The following is a 24,958-nucleotide window of genomic DNA, read 5'->3' on the forward strand; positions in this document are numbered from 1 at the left end:
AGAGTTTGTTAGGAGGTTAGATGTCACTTTCATGGTGACGTCAGCTAAGATGCTCAGTAGTTTGCAAGTGCTTATAAATAGTTCAGTACTTTGTACTGTTCTATTAGCTCTTTGCATCATTCGTCTTCTTTGCACGAACAAACTACTGAGCTCTGGTTGAGGGGGAGTTTGCAATCACTCATCAATCATTGTAATCGTGTTTGAAATAAATTCAATCTTTCGGTTCATTGTGTAAAGATGTTTGATAAAAGTATTACTCTCGTTTGATTGTATGCAAAGTTTGTTTTCATCTTAATTTCCGCTGCACACTCATCCATCTTCATCTTATTTACAAACATAAAATACAATAAAAAACAAACTCAGATCCAACATATCACCAATGAGAAAAACGAGCTTATACCAACTCGGACTGTCACAGGTCAGAGAATTTGCATTGATTATCACAAACTCAACAATGCCACTAGGAAGGATCATTTTCCCTTCCTTTCATTGACCAAATGCTCGAACGTCTCTCTGGTAACATGTACTTCTGTTTTTTGGATGGATTCTCTAGATACTTCCAAATTCCCATTGCCCCAAAGGATTAGGAGAAGACCACCTTCACCTGCCCTTATTGGACATTCGCATATAGGCGCATGCATTTTAGTCTCTGTAATGCTCCCACTACTTTTCAACGATGCATGGTCACTATTTTCCACAAAATGAAAGAAAAATTCATGGAAGTCTTCATGGATGATTTTTTAGTTTTGGGGAACACATTCAACCATTGCTTAGCTAACTTGAAGAGAATGTTAGCTCATTGCGAAGAAGCAAACCTGGCATTAAATTGGGAAAAACGTCACTTCATGGTACGTGAGGGGATCGTGCTTGGTCACAAAATCTCCCAACCAGGAATGGAGGTTCATCGCACTAAAATCGACACCATTTCCAAATTACCCCCACCATCCTCAGTCCGGGCCATTTTAAGTTTCTTGGGTCATGCAGGGTTCTATAGACGATTCATCAAGGGTTTTCTAAAAAATCTCTAGACCTCTAGCCAAACTCCTCTAAAAATGAATGCATGAAAGCATTTCTTTTGTTAAAGGAGAAGTTGGTTAACGTTCCCATCATGATTGCTCCTGATTGGACACTCCCGTTTGATATTATGTGTGATGCCAGCGACTGCATTGTGGGAGCAGTTTCAGGATAGAGGAAGGAAAAACACCTTAATCCCATCTACTATGCCAACAAAACTTTAAACAATGCTCAAGAGAACTACACTAATATGGATAAAGAGCTACTTGTTCTGGCATTTGCGCTTGACAAATTCCGATCCTACCTCGTTTTGTAAAAAAAACTATCGCCTACACCGATCATGCTGTCATCCGCTATCTGTTTAAATATAGGGTGCTAAACCGCGTCTTATTTGATGGATCATTCTTCTTCAAGAATTCGACATTGAAATCCGTGTTAAGTGTGACGCCGAAAACAAGGCAACAGATTATCTTTCACATATTGAAGACCCTGCCCTTGAAAAGACTAGAAGGGAAGTTATTAATGAAAAGTTTTCTATCAAATCTTTAGATATGCTAGAACTAAAAGACGATTCTTGGTACGTAGATAACGCTAACTACCTTGTGAGTGGTAGGGTAAATTCTTTTCAGATTTAAAGTGTTACTTCTTGGAAGATCCTTACCTTTCAAAATCCGTGCCAACCAAGTGATTGGATGATGTGTTCATGGTTGAGAAACCATCAGTATCCTCCGACATTGTCATGAAGTACCATGTGAAGGACATCATGGTGTAAATTTCACCGCCAAAAAGGTGTTTGATTCTGGGTTCTATTGGCCAACCATATACAAAGACGCACATACCTGGGCAAAAGTTTGTGATGCATGTTACCGTGCAGGGAGCATCTCATCTAAAATGAGATGCCCGAAACAGGTATCCAAGTGTGTGAAGTCTTTGATGTATGGGGGTTAGACTTCAAGGGACCCTTATCTGATTTACGTGGAATCAAATATATCCTTTTTGCAGTAGACTACGTTTCCAAATTGGTAGAGGCAGAAGCCTTACCTACTAATGATGCAAGGATTGTTGTCAAGTTTCTTAAGAAATTGTTTTCACGATTTGACACACCTAAAACATTAATCCGTGATCGTGGAACCCACTTCTGCAATCACCAAATGGAGAAGGCCATGTCGGTGTCAATCACCGATTCTCCACTGCTTACCATCCCCAAACAAATGGTTAAGCAGAAGTGACCAACTAAGGAATTATGAACATTCTCGATAAAACGGTTGGATAGAATAAAAAAGTTTGGGCAGATTAGCTAGATGATGTTTTTTGGGCATTTAGAACAACATATAAAATCCCCATTGGGACGACACCCTTTCGTCTTGTGTATGGTAAAAACCATCATCTACTGGTAGAACTTGAACTTCGCAATCAGGCCTACGAAAACTCTGCAATATACAAGGACAAAACCAAAATGATGCATGATCAACATCTTAGAGGTTCAATAGATTTCGGTGACAGAGATCTAGTCCTCTTGTATAATTCTAAGATTAAGCTTTTTCTAGTTAAGTTAAAATCCAAATGGATTGAGTCCCTGTGGTTTGACCATTTTAACTATTTGAGTCCAAAACTCAAACTTGTCTTGATTTGAGTCTCAGTGGTTTATAGTCTTAACTTTTTGAGTCCAAAAAACTCAAACTTTGTTGGATTTTCTTAGTTAGATTTTCTTTGTTAAATTTTCTTAGTTAGTTTATGTTAGATTTAATGTTAAGGGTATTTTGCTAATTTCATAAAACTTAACTGAAAAAAATCTAACATAGTTTGTATTTTGGACTCGATAAGTTAAGATTAGAAACCACATGGACTCAAATCAAGACAAGTTTGAGTTTTGAACTCTTGTAGTTAAAATGACTAAACCACAGGAACTCAAAAAGGACTTTACTCTATATTTTCAATTTCGAAATACCCGATCTACCCGAAACCCGATGATAATAAATAAATAGGCAAGCTTGTTCGTCGGAATTTCATGGGAAAAGTGTCGCCATTTTCGTTCATAGGAAATATGTAGGAAATTTTGGTAGGAATAGTAGCAGTTTTCTAGTAGTGATATTGGTGTATTTTTTGTGAGAAATTTGACCGACCCCACCCTAAAATGTTAACGTTTGTTTGTGATCAATATAACCACCAGAAAAAAAATGAACCCATAAGAAAAATATCCTGGATCCACCACTTTTCATGGCTGCCTCTACACGTTGAACATGACAAGTGTCGTCTGCAAACATGCTCCTATGACTGTGGCCTCTTCTGACCTCTCCAAGGTTCTGTACTAATCTTCAACTTCAAGTAAGTTGATGTCGTGGCTTTGACTTGTATGGATGGGTTTTTGTTATTGTGAATGAATATTGACTTTGTGAATATTTACCATGTACGCACAAACATTAATACACAATAAGCCGTTGTGATTAAGCCCTTAGCTGCTACCATATCGTTATTTGTATATGATAAAATTTAACAGTTTAGCATAAGCTATATATCGTAAAGAGTTACCTAGAAAGTCGATGATTAATCGGCCATCGGAGAAACGCCCGGTGGGTTTATGGAAGAAGGTTTGGCCATAAGGAAGGAACATACTTGGAAACGATTGGTTGGTGATGATACCCAAATGTTTTATGTTGCCGGTGTCAGAAAGGGAGTCACCGAAATTGATAATGGATGTATAACATCCATTAGCATACAGACTAACACTCCACAACACCACCAAGTAACCTGCAACACACCGGAAGTTTGAACACAACGCCATTGGATTGGATAATTATTTGTTTTAACTTAAAAAAGTATTCTGGTGTGTCATCAGTGCTCACTAATCGTATAAATAATGAAGGTGCTAAATCATTGCTGCATAAAATATTGTTTACGTTTGGTCTTTGGGCCCAGATAATTAACTTATAAAATGTTGTAAACATCTTTTAGAGATTATTATTATTATTATTATGTTCTAATAAATAATAATGGTTTTTGACTTTTGTATACACGAGTGCAAATTAAACGTTGCTAAAATGTTTAATCTCAACCTAATTTTTGTACCCTTGATATAATAGTAGGAACCACTAGAAGAACAAATGTTTCGATCTGATGTAGAGGTTTTTCATCGCGTATAGGAAAGATGTAATCCGTCACTTGTGGTTTAGTGGTTGGAAAGACTTGGGTTCTTTTTTGAGACCCAAGTTCAATCCTCACTAGTACCATATTTTGTGGATAAAAGGCAATGACGGCTAGTCCTCCCAGACCCTAGGTTAAGAGTTCGAGTTCGAGCCACCCGGGTTTTAGTCCACCGTGCGTTACGCCAAAGAGATTCTCTCTTGTGGCGGCGCAAGCCCCTACCACTGGCAGTGGGTGTTATGGTTTCCCGGAGAACGTTGTTAAAACTCTAACGCCAGCGTGGACCCGGTTAAGACAACATAGTCTGACCCGAGTAGGGTTAGGGCCCTCTGTATAGGAGGGTGTGAAATCTCTATCACAACAAGTTAAAGATTCTCACCATTAAAAAAAAAAAAGTTTCTACAAATTACCAACCAATCAATATATCTATGATAACTTACTAAATGCTTGTTGAATAAAATATATTGAATTACATGAAGCGGTTGGCACAAAAAAAAAGGTAACTAGTGTTTAAACTTGATTGAAATTACCACTTCCAGATATAAAATGGAATAACAAATTCTTGGTGTTTCTCGAGAGCACCACAAGTTTTAAGTGTGTGTGGATTTAAAAGAACAAAAAAAATCTAAAGAACGTTTTTGTTCTTTTGTAGCCACATCTCTATTTTGTTATAGAAAGAGTGATAGAATGTTATATATTCTTTTCGTTCCATTTTATAATTTATAATTATAATGTGATGTTAAAAAATATCTTTATCTAAGAATCCTCCATCTGTAAATCCAAGTTAGTGGATTTCAATAGTAGTAATTTACTTATCATTCTAAATTCAGTAGTAATTTTTTTCTTATAATTCGTATGATTGGATATGTAGATTTGAAAATGCGATATTATGCTAATTAAGGTGAATTTTATGAAGACCATTGAACTTTTCACGTGTATCAACTTAGATCACCCGTAGTGGGGTTTTTTTGGCGTTTTTCCCCCAAAAAAGCGCTCAACAACGTCCAAAACCGCCCTCGGGGGCGTTTTTTTCAAAAAAAGGTCCGGAGCGTGCTTTTTTAAACACCTTCTTCTTTTGTTTGGCCATAGCATTTTTTAAACCGTAGTGGGGTTTTTTTGGCGTTTTCCCTACTACACCCTTTTTAACATAATGCTCACATGCTGACTGGACCGTCAATGACGCAAAATACCCAAGGGTCTTCCCCCTCCCATCTAGATGGATTCACATGTCATTATTAAAGAAATCAAAACAATAAGTTAACGTTTACCGATTTACTAATTGAGCATCGGCGACTGAATGAGTTATCTTCATCGATGGGATTTCAACGGCTCTGTCCGTTGGTGAAAAACATCTTTTTGTTTTTTCGTGTATCACCTATCTATCAAAGATCGTTAAAAAATTGGTTTTGAAAATATTGTCCTTAAAATATACATGTACACCACCCATCACTGTTAGGTGAAGTGTCATAACCAATCTATATTATCTAAGACAAAATTCATGTTGAATGCTAACATTGCTATGCATTATTGAGGAAATAATTATAAAAGCCAAAGTCACACAAGACGGTGACATGTAGAAAATAAAAGTTGACAAAATAAAAAAAAAAGGAAGTGAAATTACGAGACATTAGGTGGTTAGGTGTTTAAGTGGTTGTGTTTTACGAAATATCTTTTACAGCTTCAGAAAATCACGGTTGTATTTTACGAAATATCTTTTACAGCTTCACAAAATCATGGCTCTTTAATTATTAACCCACAAGATGTCATTTATTTTGAAACCGGTGGATGAAACTCGTGCGCTGTGTTGGTTGTTAAAATTTGTAAGGTTCAATTTTGATTATTTGATTTGTAAATCAGTATTAACCTCATGGGAAAAAAAAATATGGGTTCGAACGATTTGTACGTTGTTATTCACCTTGAAAAAAAAATACAAGTCTAAAGTCTAAACTCTGCTAAAAATGAACATGTGGTGGAAGCAAATACGGAAGTTTATATAACATCACATCTTAAAGGTTGTACAAAAGAAACAAAATAACCGTAAAAAAATGAAACCTTGCAAGACTCGGTTATGACAATTTGTACATTAGTATTCACCCTGCGAGAAAATTCAAGTCGAAACAGTTGGTACCAAGATAGGTATCACTTTGATTCGTCACGGTGTCGTACGGTACCTATATTCGTTGTAGCTTAGACCATGTGTAGTGGTATAACACTATAATGCCCCCACCATGGGGCGTTTTGCGCCATGTGGCGTCCTAGTCAGCAAGGGGGCATTATAGCAAAAGTGGTGTAGTGGTATAATGCCCCATAATGCCCCATTCAATCATTTTACAATCATTTCACATTTATTTTTTTTAATTTAAAACATAAAATAACCTTCATTAATTTAAAAATAAAATTACATTACTTGAAAAAAAAAATAAAAAAAAACTTAAAAAAAAACCGAAAGTAAAAAAAAAAAGCAGAAAATAAAAAAAAAACCGAAAAAAAACTGAAAAAAATAAAAAAAAAACATAAAAAAAATAATATGATCTAGAGTCCATATTTTTCTTTAATTTTTTGGCGACGCATTTGCGCAAGGATCAACGCATCGCCTTGTAGGTGGTCGATAGGTTTGGACAAAAACTCGATGTCCTTTTCCATTTGCCTCGCCTCTTGCATCTCGTTAAATTTTTTTGTTTCGGCCATTCGTTCCTTCATAATTTCATAACGTTGGTGGCCGAGATCTCGAATGTCTTGGAGACGACGGTTCATCTCCTCGAAATCATCCTTTAACTCGAGATCGGAAGACGACTCGAGCGTTTTTTTCCCGGCTCCCTTTCTTCTACCGCCGGGTCGGGCCAACTCTTCTTGAATGCCCTCGTCCACCGCCTCGTTTAAATCAACATTGCGGGCATCCGATGTCGGAGTTGACGGGTCAACGGAGGATGATGTTTTTGACCTTTTAGCCCGACGTCTACTACTAGACGTCATTGGGTTAACTACCGCCCACTTTGGACTTTTTCGAAGTAGCTCCCAACACTTGTAGTACGTGAAAGGGCCTTTTGTCCTCTCGAACTCCTCCAAACTCTTCGTTAAAACCCCCACGTCACCTTCACCGCTCGGGCGATTATCGTAGTTACGTTGGAAGACTTCTTGAAACCCATGACACTTGTTGTTGATGTCGGTCCATTTGCTAGAAATTGAGTCTTTGTCCCGATGTTCGCCTTGACCCCACGTGCTAAAGAAGAGTGCACGAACCCTATCCCAAAAACCGGGCCCGTTTGAAAGTTTGCTACAAAAAAAAAAAAATAATAAGTTGTTTGTTAAAAAATAAATAACAAAGTAAGTAAAATAATATTTATATAAAATAGTTACCGGTCTCTTCGTCCTCCGAAATGTCGACATACGCCCGAGTCAACGCGTATTCCTCTTCCTTCGTCCATTTGATTATATTTTTTGTACGCCTCGGTGCGTCCTTATCTTTCTTCTTATGCGACCGTTTGCCGCGTTTCGATGTTTCTTGCACCGGTTCGGGTTGCGTCTCCGGTACGACTTCCACATCGGGTTCGGCTTCGGGTTGTGACGGTTGAGACCCGCCGGCTTGACCATAGCCGAAAGTTGGAGGAACAAACGGAGGGGCGCCACTTAAGTAAGCCGCGTAAGTTAAAAAGCTCGGGTCCATTTCTTGAAGGTTGAATGGGGTTTGCGGTTGGGTTGTGTTCGGGTTTGCGGGTCTAGCGGGGACACCAAAAGGAGGGCGGAATGGATGCATGATTGTATAAAAATTAGAAGATAGTGGGTTTTTTTTTATAAAAGTTGGAAGAAAGTGGGAGAGATAGTGAGTTTTTGTATAAAAAATGGTGTGAATGTGGGTTAAATATATATAGTGGGAATTATTTAAAATAAAAAAAAAATAGAAAGTTACCGTTTGAACAACGGTCGAAAGATGGTGGCCCCCACACGAATTAAGCGTTATTTTTAAAACGCCGGACCCAATTTTTTTCGAAAATCACGCCGGAAAACGCCCCTGTAATGGGGGGTTGGGCGTTTTAGGGCGTTTTCGGGCAATTTTTTTTTTAAAAAAACGCCCCATTACGCTTGGTCTTAGGATACCAAAGAAATACTTTTCTTTATATACAACTCAGTTTCAACAAAATTTATACCAAAATGTCAAGGAACAAAAATAAAACCTAATTGTGTATTTAGTTTTTTTTTTTTTTTTTTTTTTTTTAAGTTAAGGAATGTAATTTATTCGAAAGAAAAATCATCAAATGAAAATTACATGGGTTGAAAGCAAGATGTATATTATTTAAAGTATAATATGGCAATAAAACTTAAATTTTTTTCTGCCACATGTAACAAAATGAATGAAGCTAACATTATTCATAATCCTTCCAAACTATGGTTAAACTAGTGATATTTCCCTGTTCTTAGCGGCGAGAATTTGGTTAGTATTTGTTCGATTCGTTACGTTACAACACCCGTTATAGTAATTGAAAGAGAAAACCATACATTGATCAAAAACAATAAAAAGGAATATCGATACCGGTACTAATGTTGTTTTGAATACGACTATTGTATCGTAAACTTAGTAAACTTAGTTCGGTTGGTTTGCGTACAAACTTTTTTTGAAAACGGCTATTGTGTCGCTATTGTACCAAACTGAACCGAAACTGACTGAACAACATGTGTATCAGTACCAATATTTATTTTTATTGTTTTTGCTTTCGATAAACTAAGATTGTATCGCTACCATACCGTACCGGAAAAAACAATGGTACCGGTATGTATTATTTTTATGGTTTCTTGTTTAATAATAGATATTGCCGCTACCATAATGAATTGAACGAAAACCGAGCGAACAACGTCGGCTCGGTACCGGTGTATATTTTTAATGTATATTTTCGATGATATGACAACGTATCACTAGCGTACCGTACCAAACCGCCGCCGCCACCTTTGTTGCCACCCACCACTAACGGCCACCTTGTCGCCACCACCACTTGTCGTCATCACCGCACCGCCACTCGTCGCCGCCACTATCACCCATCGCCGCCGCCGACACCCACCACCACCACCTATAACCACCCACAATCACTACCACCGACCACCACCACCACTCACCGCTAATCTTATTACTCTGTTTTTCTTGCCTACCGAACAATACACAATAATAATTCATTCCATTCACATGGTAACCAAACAAGACATGGAATGGTAATGATCCATTGCATTCACTCGTCCATTCCATTACCTCGTCCATTCCATTCCTTCGTCCATTTCATTACCCCATACCAAACAGACCCAAAAAATGGGGGATGATAAGAAACTAGAAGTGAAGGCTGTGGGAAACATGACAATTATTTATGAAAGCTGGTTTATACATTAAACTTTATGATACCCCTTATATGTTCCTGAGGTTACTCGGAACCTTATATCAAGACCAAAGTTAGACATAGACGGTCTTGTTGTTACTCACTGTCATCGCAAACTCTCTATTTTTTATGATTCAGTAGTGTATGGTCATGCCACTCTAGATGGTGGTCTTTATAGATTAGAACTAGATGGTAACTTTTCCAAATCTTTGTTGTCATATAATATTATTGAATCAGTAACAAAGATGAAACAGAAACGAGACTTAGAGATTTCATCAATGTTGTGACATCAACGTTTACGACACATCTCACGAGAACAATTAGCTCGACTGGTAAAAGATGAAGTGCCGATATTGATGTTGTTTGAACGGTATTGATCGGTTTAGATTGTCACGGTACTGGTAGGAATATTCATATGCGAATTTTATCAAGAACTATATGAACCCTAATTTAATAAAACAGTTCCTAGAATCGAAATCTGGAAAAATTTAATACACTTATGCGGATTTCGAAAATTATAGTTAGTTATGATATGATTAAATATCCATTAGAACCCAAAACCTGTGAAAATTAAACAAACAAATTTTAAGTTCTTGCTTTTATCAGGATTTCAGTAAAAGTTTGTTTTCCCGATTTTAATTCTAGATTCCGGGAAACCAACATAACTAATTGAGTAACATATGCTCTGATACCACATGTTGATCAATTTTGTTAAATGGAAAACATGTGAATAATACTTGTTACAGTAGACATACCAGCAGATAATTCAGTGATTGATGCAATCATTGATGTAGACATGATAGCTAGCTTGATCTGATTCCTGTTTAGGATGTATATTACTGATGGTGATTAGTGAATTCACAAGGGTTATGAATTCGTGATTAGTGGAGAGAGGGGAGGTCGAAAGTTATGTGATGTTACGATTTGTCTAACCTAAAACACTCTCTAATCATCTCCTTAAATACACCCAACAGATTATTACTACCTCCATCCCATTAAAAGTGTCATATTTTGAATTTTCAAAGTCTTTATTTATAAAATTTGACATTAAATAATTTTGTTTGTCTTAGATAATACTTGATAAAGTTATATGATTTGAGTGTGTTTTACAAGTGTTTTTATCGGGTTAATTTTCATTAAATTTTATATAACACAAAAAATATATAATTAAAGTCAAAGTTTATAAATAAAGACTTTGAAAATTCAAAATATGACACTTTTAGTAGGACGGAGGGAGTAGTTAATAAGGGTAAATCGGTCCATCAACAATTACTCACTAATATATTATAAGGTTTTAATATATTTTGATCTATATTATATAAATGATAATGATGGTTACTAGATTAAATACATATTTAATCTTAGGGGGCGTTTGGTTCGCAGAATTCAATGGAATTTAAGGGAATTGGAATTTAAATTCCATCTCTTAAGATGTTTGGTTCACAGAATCTGATGGAATTGGAATCCCAATTCCAATCTTCATGTGTTTGGTTGACAATGGAATTGGAATTGGAATTAGGCATGAATTCCTTCAAATTCCTTTAACTAAAGGAATTCAAAATCCTTCCTATATGTGAAGGAATTAAAGTAAATTCATTGGAATCTTTGACCGTTTAGACCTGCACCGTTTCAACCCGTACCGTTTCGACCCATACTGGTTTCGATCCGAACCGTTTCGACCTGTACCGTTTCGATGCAAACGGTTTCGACCCGTATCGTTTCTAATCGAACTATTTCGACGCGAACCGTTTCGAATCGAACCGTTTCGACGCGAACCGTTTCGAATCGAACCGTTTCAACGCGAACCGTTTCGATCCGAACTGTTTCAACGCGAACCTTTTCGACCAGCACCGTTTCGAATCGAAACGCTTCGACCCGTACCGTTTCGACCCGAACTGGTGGTTGTAGGTGTCAGGGTGATGGATTCCAATTCATTTGACAACCAAACACAACAAAAATGGAATTGAGATTCCAATTCCAACAATTTCCAATTCCAATTGGAATGTTTAAATTCCAAATCCAATTCCTTCAAATTCTAATTCCTATACAAATTCCAATTCCAATTGTAAATCATTCCGCGAACCAAACGCCCCCTTACTCTCCCTAATCGGATTTGAGAATAATTAGGAAGCACTTGGCCTAGGCGGAGAGTAATCGGGAAGTATTCGGCCTTTACGAAGAGTGTTTGGCTTCGACAGCCTACCTTGTAACGAGTGCTCGGCGACTTGTTTTACAACCAGAGGTTTTGCCCGTGAATAAACCCACCCAACCTTACCTTCTCTACACATTTAACATCCCATCGTTGCTCTCTGAAGCTCTGTTCCTCGACTATAATGACAGTAATAACACTACCATATCCACAATTAGGTTTCACTCGTTTCGAAAAAAATGCATTCATACGTCCACATTATCACACCCCAAGATTACATTTCACAATTAGGTTACATCCGTTTCACACAAGCCTTTTTAATGGTACCAAAAAACCCAGAAGAATCGGAAAAATTGCTATGGTGAATACAAATTCAAGTATCGTAATTGACAAAGAACAAGAATTCAAACCTTCGTTTGAGGAGTATTTGAAAGCCATGGAGACCGTTAAAAGCCGCAGAGAAAAGCGTAAAACTGTAATAGAAACACCACCGGTACGTGAAATTGAGCAAGAAAGTGGCGATTCCAGTGGTTTTGAAGAGGGAATTAGTGTGCAGAAAGTGGGAAGTGTGAAGGAAGATGAAGGTAAGAAGTTATGGGTTAGAAAGAAACTGGACCCTCAAGGTGTTCGACGAAATGGCAACAAGGATGTTGGGTTAGAAGAACAGAGGTTTAATATGAAAAGGGTTGTGCCAAATGCAAAGGAAGATGAAATTGTGAAGAAATGGACCCGAAAGGAACCGGGTTCGGGTTCTAAAGAAGCCCAATTGGATACTACTAAGTTTCATGAACAGAGGTTTAATATTAAAAGGGTTGTGCCAGATTTAAAGCAAGATGAAGTTATGAAGAAATGGACCCGAAAGAAACCGGATGCTAAAGGAGCCGAAATGGATACTAAGTTTCAAGAACAGGGATTTAGGCGTTCTGAAATGAGTTCTGTTTCAAGTAAAAGTTTTGTGATGGATAAAGAAAGAGTTTCCCATGTGAAGAAACCTTTTCGGAAAAGTGAGCATGATGGTTATGGTGATGTGGGGATAGAAAGAGCTGCTTTTAAATCACTAGAGGAATTTCCAGATGTTTGCGATCAGCCGAGGGTCTCGCGAGTAGATATGGAGGAAAGAATCCAGAAGTTAGCAAAGTGGTAAGTTAAGAATACTGACTTATGATGATTACTAATATGGGGGGGGGGGGGGGGTGTTTGGCAAGCATTTCGGAAGTAATTATAGGATTACTGCATTCCTAGTGTTTGTGTATAGTGAAACTGGTTCTAATTACATTAGGAGTAGCTAAAATGAAAATTTATCTGATTATTTACGGTCATTTTACATGTAAATCGTTAAATAGTATGTATTTACCAAGCCAAACACTCAAAGAACTGATCAATTAATTATTTATAAAACTTTAAACAACAGAATCTCATTCAAACAGTATCTAGTGCAACCCATTTTGTTAAAGTTGACTTTTTTTTGAACGGCAAAGTTCTTTTAATCCCTGTTGTCTGTGGGACATGAACCCAAGCCCCAGCCCCCCCCCCCCCCCAAACCTAGGTGTTTAAAGGTTTTGTCTTTGCCAATGGACCACCACCTCATTGGTTTGTTAAAGCTGATGATCTTATTCTAATTTCTATACACATATAATCACTTTAAAATGCAATGCCAAACATCCCTATAATGTTTTGCATTGGTTGATTATTTGCTTCACAGTAATGATTCAAACAAATACATTTCAATAATCATTCATGCACCTTTGTCTGGCCAGTTTAAATGGTGATTATTTGTTATTTATACAGTTTAAATGGTGCATCCATCGATGCTCCCGAATGGAATTTCTCTAAGATGATGAGAAGTGCAAAAATCAGATTTGCAGATTTTTCAATAATAAGACTTATACAGATCTTAGGAAATTATGGCAATTGGAGGCAGGTGCTTCAAGTCATTGAGTGGATGCAATCACGAGAACGCTTTAAGTCTAACAGATTAAGGTTTGACATTTTGTGCAGCATATCTGAGATGTTAATATATGTTCATTTCACATGTTGGCCACAAAAGCATTAGACCTTGAAACATTACGATGTTTATATATGCTCATTGTGTTTGCAATTTAGAAATATTTACACAGCTGCACTTGATGCCCTTGGGAAAGCAAGGAGACCCGTTGAAGCACTGAACGTGTTTCACACGATGCAGGTATCGCTTTGCTTTTAGAGAATCTAATACATGTTGTGAAATGGGCGGGTTGGGTAACAAATCAAAATGGGCCGGGTTGACCAGAAACCCTTTCGTGCTTAAAAAAGGTTATATCTATTATTTTTCTGCTTTAAAAGCAGACTTTAAATAATTTTCGACTCGTTTGACTTTGACCCATATGATAAGTTTTCATTTTAGCTAAATTTTTTATTGCACGCATTTGATAAAACACAAAGCGAATCGACAGTTCATTTCTGTATTTGTTTATAATGTTTTTGCAGCAACAAATGGCTTCGTATCCGGATCTTGTAGCTTATCATTGTATTGCAATCACCCTTGGACAAGCAGGTCATATGAGGGAACTATTCCATGTGATCGATACCATGAGATCCCCTCCTAATAAGAAACTAGCTACCGGTGTTCTTCAAAAATGGGACCCACGACTCGAACCAGATATAATAGTCTATAATGCTGTGAGTGTTTGCATCTCTCTCCATTCAACTTTTAGTTTTGAGTAAAATGCTATTCTCGTCCCTGAGGTTTGGCCAGTTTTGCGACTTTCTTCAAAGGTTTGTTTTTCCGCATCTAGATCCAAAAGGTTTGAAATCTTGCTAAATTCATCCTGCTCGTTAACTGTTATCTATTTTTCTCCATTAACTCAGGGGTATTTTCGTCTTTTTTGTTAACTTTAAAGGCAATTCGGTCTTTTCAGGGGTATTCGGTCTTTGTACATAAAGTGAAAAAGACCGAATTGCCCTTTAAGTTAGCAAAAAAAAGGGAAATACCTCTGACTTAATGAAGAAAAATGGATGGAGTTAACGAGCCGGATGAAAATGGCAAGATTTCAAACCTTTTGGATCCAGATACAGAAAAACAAACTTTTGGACAAAAGTCGCAAAACTGGCCAAACCTCAGGGACGAAAATGGCATTTTACTCGTTAATTTTTTATCACATCTTAAGCATCCATGTATCAGTTTTTGTAAGCCGTAGATGATTACTAGTCTCATAATAATCAAATTTGGAGAAGTAGCTAAAAGTAAGTATTTTTGTAAACATGTGTCTGTAGGTGCTAAATGCGTGTGTACAGCAAAAAAATCTTGAAGGTGCGTTTTGGGTATTGCAGCAGCTAAAGCAACAGGGCCAACAACCTAATAGCATAACATATGGACTTGTAATGGAGGTATTGCTATAATTTCTTGTCCACACACACATATATTAATATATATAGAGGCGAGATCAATACATAGCCATTTTTAGAGTAAAGTACATGGATGGTCCCTGTGGTTTACGGTTTACCAAAATTTTGGATTTAGTACCTAGTTTCCTAAAAGTACATGGATGGTCCGGACTCGCGATGGTTTGTACTTTATGACGTATTTAGTCCCCAACTTTGCCAAAAGTACATGGATGGTCCCTGTAGTTTGCACTTTGTAACACATGTAGCCCCTAACTTGGAATTGCTGAAACCTGTAGATTTGTTGGTTGGGGACTAAATGCGTTACAAAATGCAAACCACGGGGACCATTCATGTACTTTTGGAAAGCGGGGGACCAAATCAAAAATTTTGGTAAACCACAGAGACCATATGTGTAATTTTCTTCCATTTTTAAGTAGAGAGCTACGAGAACTACATAACAACTTGTACGTAGTGTCGTCCAGAATACAGTGAAAGAAAGATAGCCGGTTATGCAGTTATATAACCGCCTTATTTATCACAGTTAAATCAATAGGTTCATGTGTATATATGGTCTCACCGATTTCTACTTAAAATTGGTTATGTAATGAATGACCTTTGTTTTGTGTATGTATATAGTGTGTGTACATATATAATATTTTCGTGTTTCTTGGGCGCAGGTAATGCTGGCATGTGAGAAGTATAATCTGGTACACGAGTTTTTCAAAAAGATGCGGAAATCATTTATTCCAAATTCTCTAACTTATAAAGGTAAGTCACCCGAGGTTTTTCATCATTATTCCATGTTGCATGACTTTATAATTAAATTTTAAATTTCTTTTTGTAGTTCTTGTGAATACATTATGGAAAGAAGGCAAAGTTGATGAGGCCATTTTAACCGTTAAAGAAATGGAAAAACGGGGAATAATTGGCTCTGCGGCCCTTTATTATGACCTTGCTAGATGCCTTTGCAGTGCAGGAAGATGTGAGGAAGCTATTGTGCAAGTAAGCCGCTATTTGCAATTTTTATTATTGAAGTAATGACGTTCTTTGATTTTTTTTTATTTAGAAACAATTTCATATATATTCTTTTAAAAGTTTAAAATCGTTAATTCAATGAAATATACGAGTTTTGTATATTTTATTTATAGAGTTGAGACATGATATTTTTGGACTGACTCAAGAATAGTATTTCATTATTGTTCCGCAATATTTATCATTTTTGCATTTTGTGATTCCATAGATTGAAAAGGTATGTAAGGTGGCAAATAAACCTCTGGTGGTGACATATACCGGTTTAATTCAAGCTTGTTTAGACTCTGGGAAAATCGAGAGTGGAACCTACATATTCAAACATATGCACAAGTTTTGCTCTCCAAATTTAGTTACATATAACATCATGCTCAAAGGGTACCTCGATCACCATATGTTTGAAGAAGCAAAACAGTTGTTCAATAAATTATTGGAGAACGGGAATCATGTTACAAGTAAAGTCGATTCCAGGCATGTGGTATTACCAGATATTCATACGTTTAATTTGATGTTAGATGCGTGTTTGGTGAATAAAAAATGGGATGATCTTGAATTTGTCTACACAAAAATGCTGCAACACGGATACTACTTTAACGCAAAACGTCATTCCCATATGATACTTGAAGCCTGCAAAGCTGGGAAGGTATTTCTTTTTAATCTTATGCGTGTTCTCTTATTTTTGGGTAAATTACACGTTTTGTCCTTTATGTTAATACCTTTTTTCAGATGGTGCTCTTTGACGCAATTTTTTATAAGTTTTGTACTTAATGTTTCAAAATCTTGCACGTTACGTCCTTTGGCCCTAACCCGGTTAATTTTTCTTGTTAAATATGGTCACCCAAGTGTATTTTAGTCTTTTTACCCAGTTATTTAAAAAAATAAAACAAAATATTTTTAAAAATTATTATTATTATTATTATTATTATTATTATTATTATTATTATTATTATTATTATTATTATTATTATTCTCTGTCTCTCTCTCTACCACACACAATCTCTCACACACTCGGACTTCACCCACCCAGTGGCGGAGCTTGACCAAAATTTTCGAGGGGGCGTAAAGTGATGGGACCCAAATATTTTTTTGTCCTATCGTTATGTTTTGGGTCAGGTCGGGTTGGTTATTCGATTCAAGTCGGGTCAAATAATAATAGTTTCAAACAAAACAAAGTGCATATTTAATAAACTAACCATCATTTATATACAAAGTTTATAAATATTTAGAATATACAATTTAGGAAAAATAATCGAGGGGACGATCCTATATAATTTTAAAATTTTCGGGCGAAAAATCAGAACTTATACACTTCTAACCGAAACATTGGGGTGGGCGGGTGCACCCCCGTGCACCCATAATACTTCGCCACTGCACCCACCACCACCTCCCACCACCCCACCTCAGCCTTCACCGCCACCACCCATCCTCTCTCCGGCCACCACTTATCAATTTTTACGCCGAAGGACACCGTCTGAAAAAAAAGTATTAACATAAAGGACAAAACGTGTTATTCTTTGGATGATGAAAGTGAGGGTCATACAGGTTATTTTGATAGCATAGTAACTAATCATATTTTGCAAAATAATACGTGGATAGTTTGACTTTTGAGGTCAACTGGACTATGCTTATAACCACGAAAGCAATATGATTTCTTTAGGCTATCAAAATAGTTGTAAGAGTGCATAAACTTTATGAGAATACCAACACTCCAGAAAGGTGTCAGTTTAGTTCGTAACTTATTACACTCCATATCAATCTTTTTTTGGGTAAAGACTCCATATCAATCTTTGACTTAAAAAGTCACACCTTTGACCTCAAAAGTCAAACCATACTTACTTGGCAAGATGAAAGACAACTATTAAGTGTAAAATGATCCATTATGTGTCGATTTTTGCAGGTGAATTTGTTAGAAACAACATGGAAACATTTGATTGAGGGTGATCAAATCCCACCACCACCTCTTGTTCAAGAGATGTTTTGTATGAAACTGGAGCAAGATGATTATGCTGCTGCTTTCTCCTGTTTAATATGTCTTCCTTCAACTGAATCACATAAATATTCCCGAAATTCGTGGGTGGCCCGTTTTAGAGATAATCCTACCCTTTTCCGGGAAGAAACGCTTCTACGAGTAATAGATAGGGTAAATATTTTATTGGTCAGTAATGAAGAACCGAATATAATTCTTTTGAATCTGATGAGATCTTGTAAAGAAAATCTACGGATTTAATGATAGTAGATTGTGTTATGTTGTAAATTATTATTAGCTAGAACGTAAAAGAAACTAGATGATCCTCTATATGTTTTTTAATGGAATTTTTGTATAATGTATAGAAGAGTGATGAAAACATGATACAGATTATATAAAATGGCAACACACTCAAGTTACATACATTTATAAATTATATCTTTTACAAAACTACTTAGGAATATTTCATACAAATTACTTGCATAGAAACTGATAATCCAACTCCTGAGCTTGATGTAGAACATGACGATTTAAATTGAGGTGTTGAAAACAAGTTCTTGGAAATTATTCGGTATGCCGCTTTGGTTAGATGTATTCACTAACATATGTATCGGGTTCATCCACATTGCACTGATGAGTCCGACATTATATCCCCCTTCACCTCTAAAACATGCCTTCAAAGCTCCATTCGTGAACCCTGAAACATGTAACAAACATGAACCGATAATGAAAATGACAACCGCGTTGGTTGGCGGGTTGGCACATTGAACACGACCCATATATTTGTTTATGTAAAGGACTTAAACCCAAACCCGGATTACTTAAAATTGTGTAACCCCTACAAGACCCGTTTGGACAATTTATCTAGACGAGTCAAACGGGATGGAAGGTAGTCATTGAGTTGTAATCAAGTCATATACGAGTTGGAAGGTTGAAATAAATGGGTTAAACATGGTATAGATGCATCACAAAACGTGTAAATAGGCTATGATGTTCAACTTCTAGACATTCCAAACTGAGAAGGCTTAGACAAGCAACCGGTTAAACCAAGATTTCAGAGCCTACAAGATCGAATTTACAAACATGTTAACCGCATTAATCTTATATTCAAACAGTTTGGCATGTTTTTTGTTAATTTGTATTTTTTTTTCGTTTATTATTTATATTCATGTTGGCGACAATCAGTTGTTATGATTTTTAGTGACCGAGTCTGCATAAAAAAAAAGCGTACGACCGCGATGATGTAAACAAGCCTTTTTTCTAGTACATGGAGTATCACCTTGCGTTCATTTGTATTGTTGTTCTTTGGTCCAAAATAGACACTAATTTGTGTGTAGATATATAGGTTTACAATGTCATCTTCCAGCGACGACATAAACGTTTTTGAACAGCTAAGGCGTGTTCTTGAGGATGTAGTGGAGTCGGACGGTAGGATAACCAAGCTAAACGAGCTAAGTGAACGGGTTAGCAAAAACCGTGAAAAACAGACGAAGCTATAGATTGCGATAGAAGCGCTTTACACACGTCATGCGCAACCTAACAATGTAGATAAAAATTAGTAGAGTTAGATATACTACCACTTTAAAACATTGGTCGTAAATTTTGTATAAATTTTATTAACAATCAATGTTTAATGTATTGGCTTTTGTTTACTTTTTTTACTTTGTCGTTAAATTACCGTGTATACTAACCAAAAAGGCCGCAACGTGGCTTGGCTTTCATCTAGTCATTGTCAATCAGAATTGTTTATTATGAATTTATTAACTTTTGATCAAGTAAAGGCATTATTGGTCAAATAGGATCAAATATAATGATTGATCATTGTTTTGGGTTGTTATTAGTTATGGATGTTCAAACTAGGATCAAATATGTATCAATTAGGCTATAGGGTGTGGTCATGACCCTCATGACCATCATGACCCTCCATGTTAGTGCCATGTAATTCATCTTTAATCCACCATCCAAAACCACTACCATAAGGGTATGGTCATGAACAAACCATTAGCCCCTTATTTATTATCTTTGTCTAAACAAAAAGGAAATGATTTGTTGAAAAATGGAAAGGAGGGCCATGGTTGCCATGGTTTAATCCATGCAAACCATGGTGGATCAATCAAGGGGGTGGTGTAGCCTTCCATTCATGTTCCCAGGTGACAAATCATGTCCCAACCATGATCCCCACACCCTATAGCCTTAGAGTTGTAAATCCTTAAATCTCTAATCTAGCCTAATAAAGTAGATCATGGTCTATTAAGAACTATAATCAACGATCAAGGGTCAATGTATTCCATTAAGATATGTAACATCCACTACTACCTATTGTGGGCGAAGCTTAGGGTGGCCCGGAGAGCCCTCTCCCTCTTTTTTCGCTTTCTAGTTTAAATTTTACTAAAAAACTTTAGAAATCTTATATTAAGATCCGCCATTGTTTTCCAATATGATCTACAATGACTCATTACAACCCAATCTAACCTTTTAAGATCTACAATGACTCATTACAACCAAATCTAACATTTTAAGATCTTCAATGAATCACTACAACTCGATCTAAACTTTTAAGATCTAATTTAACCCAATAAAGACCATCTCAATTGTTCTCAAACTTCTAATATCGTCATATGAGCGAATTCTCGTCAAATTTAGTCATTTAAAGTTAAACTTCAAACTTTTTATGTATATATGTATATATATTTCTAAACACTTATAATATATATTTATATTTTATCCATTTATTTTATACATTTTTTTCTTTGTCTATATGATACTTATAATCTATTGATATTTTTATAAAAAGTTCAACACTATATTAAATCTGTTTTGATTACTTTAACCATTCCAGTTTAATATTGATGTGTCTTTTTTATAAGGAAGAACTAGCTTATAATTCCGTGTATTACTAATAAAAAGTTATTTTTTAGAAAAAACGTCGAATAAACCTATGTCTTACAGTGATAGAATAAAATATAATGTAATTTGTTAACACAAAAAATAAACATTGATGTGATATTATTTCTTTTAACATATTGTATTGTTACTATCCAACCATACAGGGACGGACCTAATAAGTTTGAGTTAGAAAAGACTAAAATGCCCCTCATGTGAGGGCATGTGACAAGGATTTAACAGTTAAATTGGATGACGTTAGGAGCGGGGAGTGAAATCATGAAAGGCTTCAAAGATTAGGGAGTAAAATGGCTATTTTTAAAGGTTTGGGGCAAAACCGTTAAAGTGATCAAACCACAGGGAGCAAAACGGAAGTTTACTCTAAATTTTATTAACAATCAATGTTTAACATATTGGCTTTTGTTTACTTTTTTTTTACTTTGTCGTTAAATTACCGTGTATACTAACCAAAAAGGCCACAACGTGGCTTGGCTTTCATCTGGTTATTGTCAATCAGAATTGTTTAATGTTAATTTATTAACTTTTGATCAAGTAAAGGCATTATTGGTCAACTAGGATCAAATATAATGATTGATCATTGTTTTGGGTTGTTATTAGTTATGGATGTTCAAACTAGGATCAAATATGTATCAATTAGAGTTGTTAATCCTTAAATCTCTAATCTAGCCTAATAAGTACATCATGTTCTATTAAGAACTATAATCAACGATCAAGGGTCAATGTAATCCATTAAGATATGTATCATCCACTATTACCTACTGTGGACGAAGCTTAGCGTGGCCCGGGGAGCCCCCTCCCTGTTTTTTCGTTTCCTAGTGTAAATTTTAGTGAAAAACTTTAAAAATCTTATATTAGGATCCGCCATTGTTTCTTAATATGATCTACAATGACTCATTACAACCCAATCTAACCTTTTAACTTAAGATCTACAATGACTCACTACAACCCAATATAATATTTTAAGATCTTTAATGACTCATTACAACTCAATCAAACCTTTTAAAATCTAATTTAACCCAATAAAGACCATCACAATTGTTCTCAACTTCTAATATTGTCATATGAGCGAATTGTCATCAAATTTAGTCATTTAAAGTTATACTTCAAACTTTTTATGTATATATGTGTATATATTTCTAAACACTTATAATATATATATATATATATATATATATATATATATATATATATATATATATATATATATATATATATATATATATTTATATTTTATCCATTTTTTCTTTGTCTATATGATACTTATAATCTATTGACTTTTTTATAAAAAAAGTGCAACACTATATTAAATCTATTTTGATTACTTTAACCATTCAAATTTAATATTGATGTGTCTTTTTTATAAGAAGAACTAGGTTACAATTCCGTGTATTACACAGGTTGATAAATATAACGTAACACTATATAATTACTAATAAAAAGTTATTTTTTAGATAAAAAAAAAACGTTGAATAAACCTATGTCTTACAGTAATAGAATAAAATATAATGTAATTTATTAACATAAAAGTAAACATTGACGTGAAATTATTTCTTTTAACATACTGTATTTTTACCATCCAACCATATCAAATATTTAAAAATATTTAGAATATCATCATTATCCTTCATTTTAGTTTAGCATAGTATAATTTTAAACAATAAACAAAACCATCATTATAGTCTAGTCATATGGGTGTGACATATTCAAAAACAAAAATATAATTCTTAATTAAGACTTCCAAATTATTTTTGATTCTTTATGTATACATCATTTGATTGATTACTCTACATAATTACGTTATGGCCACATGATATGGTGAGTCATGACAATTAAGTCAAGGAGTCGACATGTTAGGACCTTTGAGCCTAAATAAAGTTAGAAGGACATCAACAAAATTATCATGCACTTCTTTATATAACACGCAACATTAGTCATCCAATGATAACATGCCAGTGTAAAATAAAAAAAATAAGTAAATAATTAAATATATACTAAAAGTTTGTAAGGAAAGTTATAGGCAGAATGCAAGGAGTTATAACTTATAAATCAACCATTTCTAAGCACATTTCCAATATTAATTATCCATTCTAATGGCTTCTTCTTTATCATTATCAACAAGCTCCTGGTGTTTTGTAGGTTTCTTGGTGGTGGTATGGAATGGCAGTTTGTATGCTAATGGATGTTATACATCCATTATCAGCTTCGGCGACTCCATTGCCGATACAGGCAACATAAAACATCTGAGTGCCATCACCAACCAAGCATTTCCAAGTCTTTTCCCGCCTTACGGCCAAACCTTCTTCAACAAACCCACTGGCCGATGCTCTGATGGTCGACTAATCATTGACTTCCTAGGTAATTATATTTGATTTACATACATATGTCATATTAGATTAATAGCATGCACAAATGATGTTATACTAAATTATGTACAAGAAAAGTTACCTTTATAACTAGTTTTACCTATTTTCATTTTATTGACTTTTAACGAATTGTATGACTGTTAACTTTAATAATTACAGTCACAATCCTTTATTTTATTGACTTTTAACAATCATTTTTGTTTTGTTTTTACAGCCGAGAGTCTTGGATTGCCATTGATACCGCCATATATGCAAGCGGGGAGTGACAACGCGTTGGAGTTGGGGCATGGGGTGAATTACGCAGTGGCGGGTGCTACAGCATTGGGTTCACTGTTTCTTGGAAAAGAAGGGATTCAAAATCCAGTGTCAAACGCGTCGTTAGGAATTGAGTTGGGATGGTTTAAACACTCGTTGCATTCTTTTTGTGACAACGCTTCAGGTAATGCACTAACCGTTATTCAACTACCCTTTATAAAGTTCTCATAAACATTGGTTGGTTTGCAGACTGTAAGAACTTAATTGGACGCTCGTTGATCCTAGTAGGAGAGGTTGGCGGCAACGATTACAATTTTCCAATACTTGATGGAAACCCCATTGATGATGTTAAATCATTAGTTCCTATTGTTATAAATACCATAGTCTCAATAATCAATGTAAGAAGCTACTTTAATCATACAAAATACGTTATTAAACAATGTAACATGAGCGGCTCGACGAGTAAAATGTTTTGTCTTAAGACCCATCACCTCAAATGTGTGTGTATATATATATTATGCTATTATTAAAAGTTAGGTATTTATCATAGTTTTAGTACAGGAATTGATTGAGATGGGGGCTCAGACACTTGTTGTTCCAGGAAACTTTCCAATCGGATGTTCTTCGGCATATTTGACAGTATGCGGTTCTGAGAACGAAGAGTATGATCCCACAACTGGTTGCCTCGTTCGGTTAAATCAATTTGTTGAATACCACAATGAATTTCTGCAAACGAAACTAAATCAGATTCGAGAACTTCACCCTAATGTTAACATCATCTATGCTGATTACTACAATGCCGCCATGCAAATTTACCGTTCTCCATATAAGTTTGGTAAATCACATGTTATAAACTTGAAGGATAAGATAACGCAACCACTTTCGTCATGCATTAATATGTTACCCGTCCATGTTTGCAGGATTCACAAACGGTGCTTTGAAGGCATGTTGTGGAGGCGGAGGGCAGTTTAATTACAATCTAACTACAAAATGCGGAGATGAATTTGCTACTGTGTGTGCTGAACCAAGTACATATGCTAATTGGGACGGAATACACTTAACAGAAGCGGCATACAAAGTGATTTTCAAAGGTTTATTTCAAGGGCCATACACTACACCTGCATTTAGTTCCTTGTGTCCTACATCACCACAAAGGGGGGCAATTGGATTATCGAGTTTTTGATAAAGAGTGACCTGAAACTAAGCCAGCGTAGACTGCGTGTAAAAGAAAGAGCATGAAAAGAGTCGAGACTTGAAAGTTTAGAGTGCACATTTTTATTGTAAAATAAATATAATAATTTATAAATGGTTATAATCAGGTAATTGTGTGTGTGTAAATTGATTGTAAGTTATAAAGTTCAATTTCATTAATGTACAATAGTATTCTTAATGTGGTTATGCATCCCTTCTTTATAAA

At 35.6% G+C, this 24,958-nt stretch overlaps 3 protein-coding genes across 4 annotated transcripts in view; 2 read left to right on the forward strand and 1 right to left on the reverse strand.

Annotated features, from left to right (window-relative positions):
- Positions 1 to 3,812, reverse strand: part of LOC110930769 (GDSL esterase/lipase At1g31550) — a 30,659-nt gene extending 26,847 nt beyond the window's left edge. Inside the window, exon 1 of one of the 2 annotated variants that reach the window (XM_022174140.2) lies at positions 3,544 to 3,812. In XM_022174140.2, coding sequence (XP_022029832.1) covers positions 3,544 to 3,796 — 253 coding nt within the window. In that variant the 5' untranslated portion in view covers positions 3,797 to 3,812. The remainder of the gene's footprint in view (positions 1 to 3,543) is intronic. The other variant, XM_022174141.2, reaches the window with a different exon arrangement.
- A 7,974-nt stretch (positions 3,813 to 11,786) lies between these two features.
- On the forward strand, positions 11,787 to 18,381 carry LOC110930768 (pentatricopeptide repeat-containing protein At1g30610, chloroplastic). The gene is made up of 9 exons (XM_022174139.2): positions 11,787 to 12,801; positions 13,450 to 13,641; positions 13,765 to 13,846; positions 14,128 to 14,319; positions 14,914 to 15,027; positions 15,702 to 15,792; positions 15,869 to 16,026; positions 16,265 to 16,696; positions 17,951 to 18,381. The coding sequence occupies exons 1-9, from the start codon at positions 11,846 to 11,848 to the stop codon at positions 18,278 to 18,280; spliced, it is 2,547 nt and encodes an 848-aa protein (XP_022029831.1). The 5' UTR covers positions 11,787 to 11,845; the 3' UTR covers positions 18,281 to 18,381.
- Positions 18,382 to 22,945: 4,564 nt separating this feature from the next.
- LOC110930767 (GDSL esterase/lipase At1g28600) lies at positions 22,946 to 24,958 on the forward strand. The gene is made up of 5 exons (XM_022174138.2): positions 22,946 to 23,278; positions 23,501 to 23,725; positions 23,791 to 23,939; positions 24,103 to 24,376; positions 24,462 to 24,958. The coding sequence occupies exons 1-5, from the start codon at positions 23,014 to 23,016 to the stop codon at positions 24,722 to 24,724; spliced, it is 1,176 nt and encodes a 391-aa protein (XP_022029830.1). The 5' UTR covers positions 22,946 to 23,013; the 3' UTR covers positions 24,725 to 24,958.

Source organism: Helianthus annuus, chromosome 17 (assembly GCF_002127325.2).
Source record: "Helianthus annuus cultivar XRQ/B chromosome 17, HanXRQr2.0-SUNRISE, whole genome shotgun sequence".
Taxonomy (NCBI): Eukaryota; Viridiplantae; Streptophyta; class Magnoliopsida; order Asterales; family Asteraceae; genus Helianthus; species Helianthus annuus.

Excerpts from the sequence above, each read along its gene's own strand:
- LOC110930768 (XM_022174139.2), top strand. The coding sequence starts at position 11,846 with ATGACAGTAATAACACTACCATATCCACAATTAGGTTTCACTCGTTTC. Across the intron at positions 13,642-13,764 it reads TTTAAGTCTAACAGATTAAG|AAATATTTACACAGCTGCAC; the intron begins GTTTGACATTTT and ends TTTGCAATTTAG. Across the intron at positions 16,027-16,264 it reads GTGAGGAAGCTATTGTGCAA|ATTGAAAAGGTATGTAAGGT; the intron begins GTAAGCCGCTAT and ends GTGATTCCATAG.
- LOC110930767 (XM_022174138.2), top strand. The coding sequence starts at position 23,014 with ATGGCTTCTTCTTTATCATTATCAACAAGCTCCTGGTGTTTTGTAGGT. Across the intron at positions 23,940-24,102 it reads CCATAGTCTCAATAATCAAT|GAATTGATTGAGATGGGGGC; the intron begins GTAAGAAGCTAC and ends GTTTTAGTACAG. Across the intron at positions 24,377-24,461 it reads CCGTTCTCCATATAAGTTTG|GATTCACAAACGGTGCTTTG; the intron begins GTAAATCACATG and ends CCATGTTTGCAG.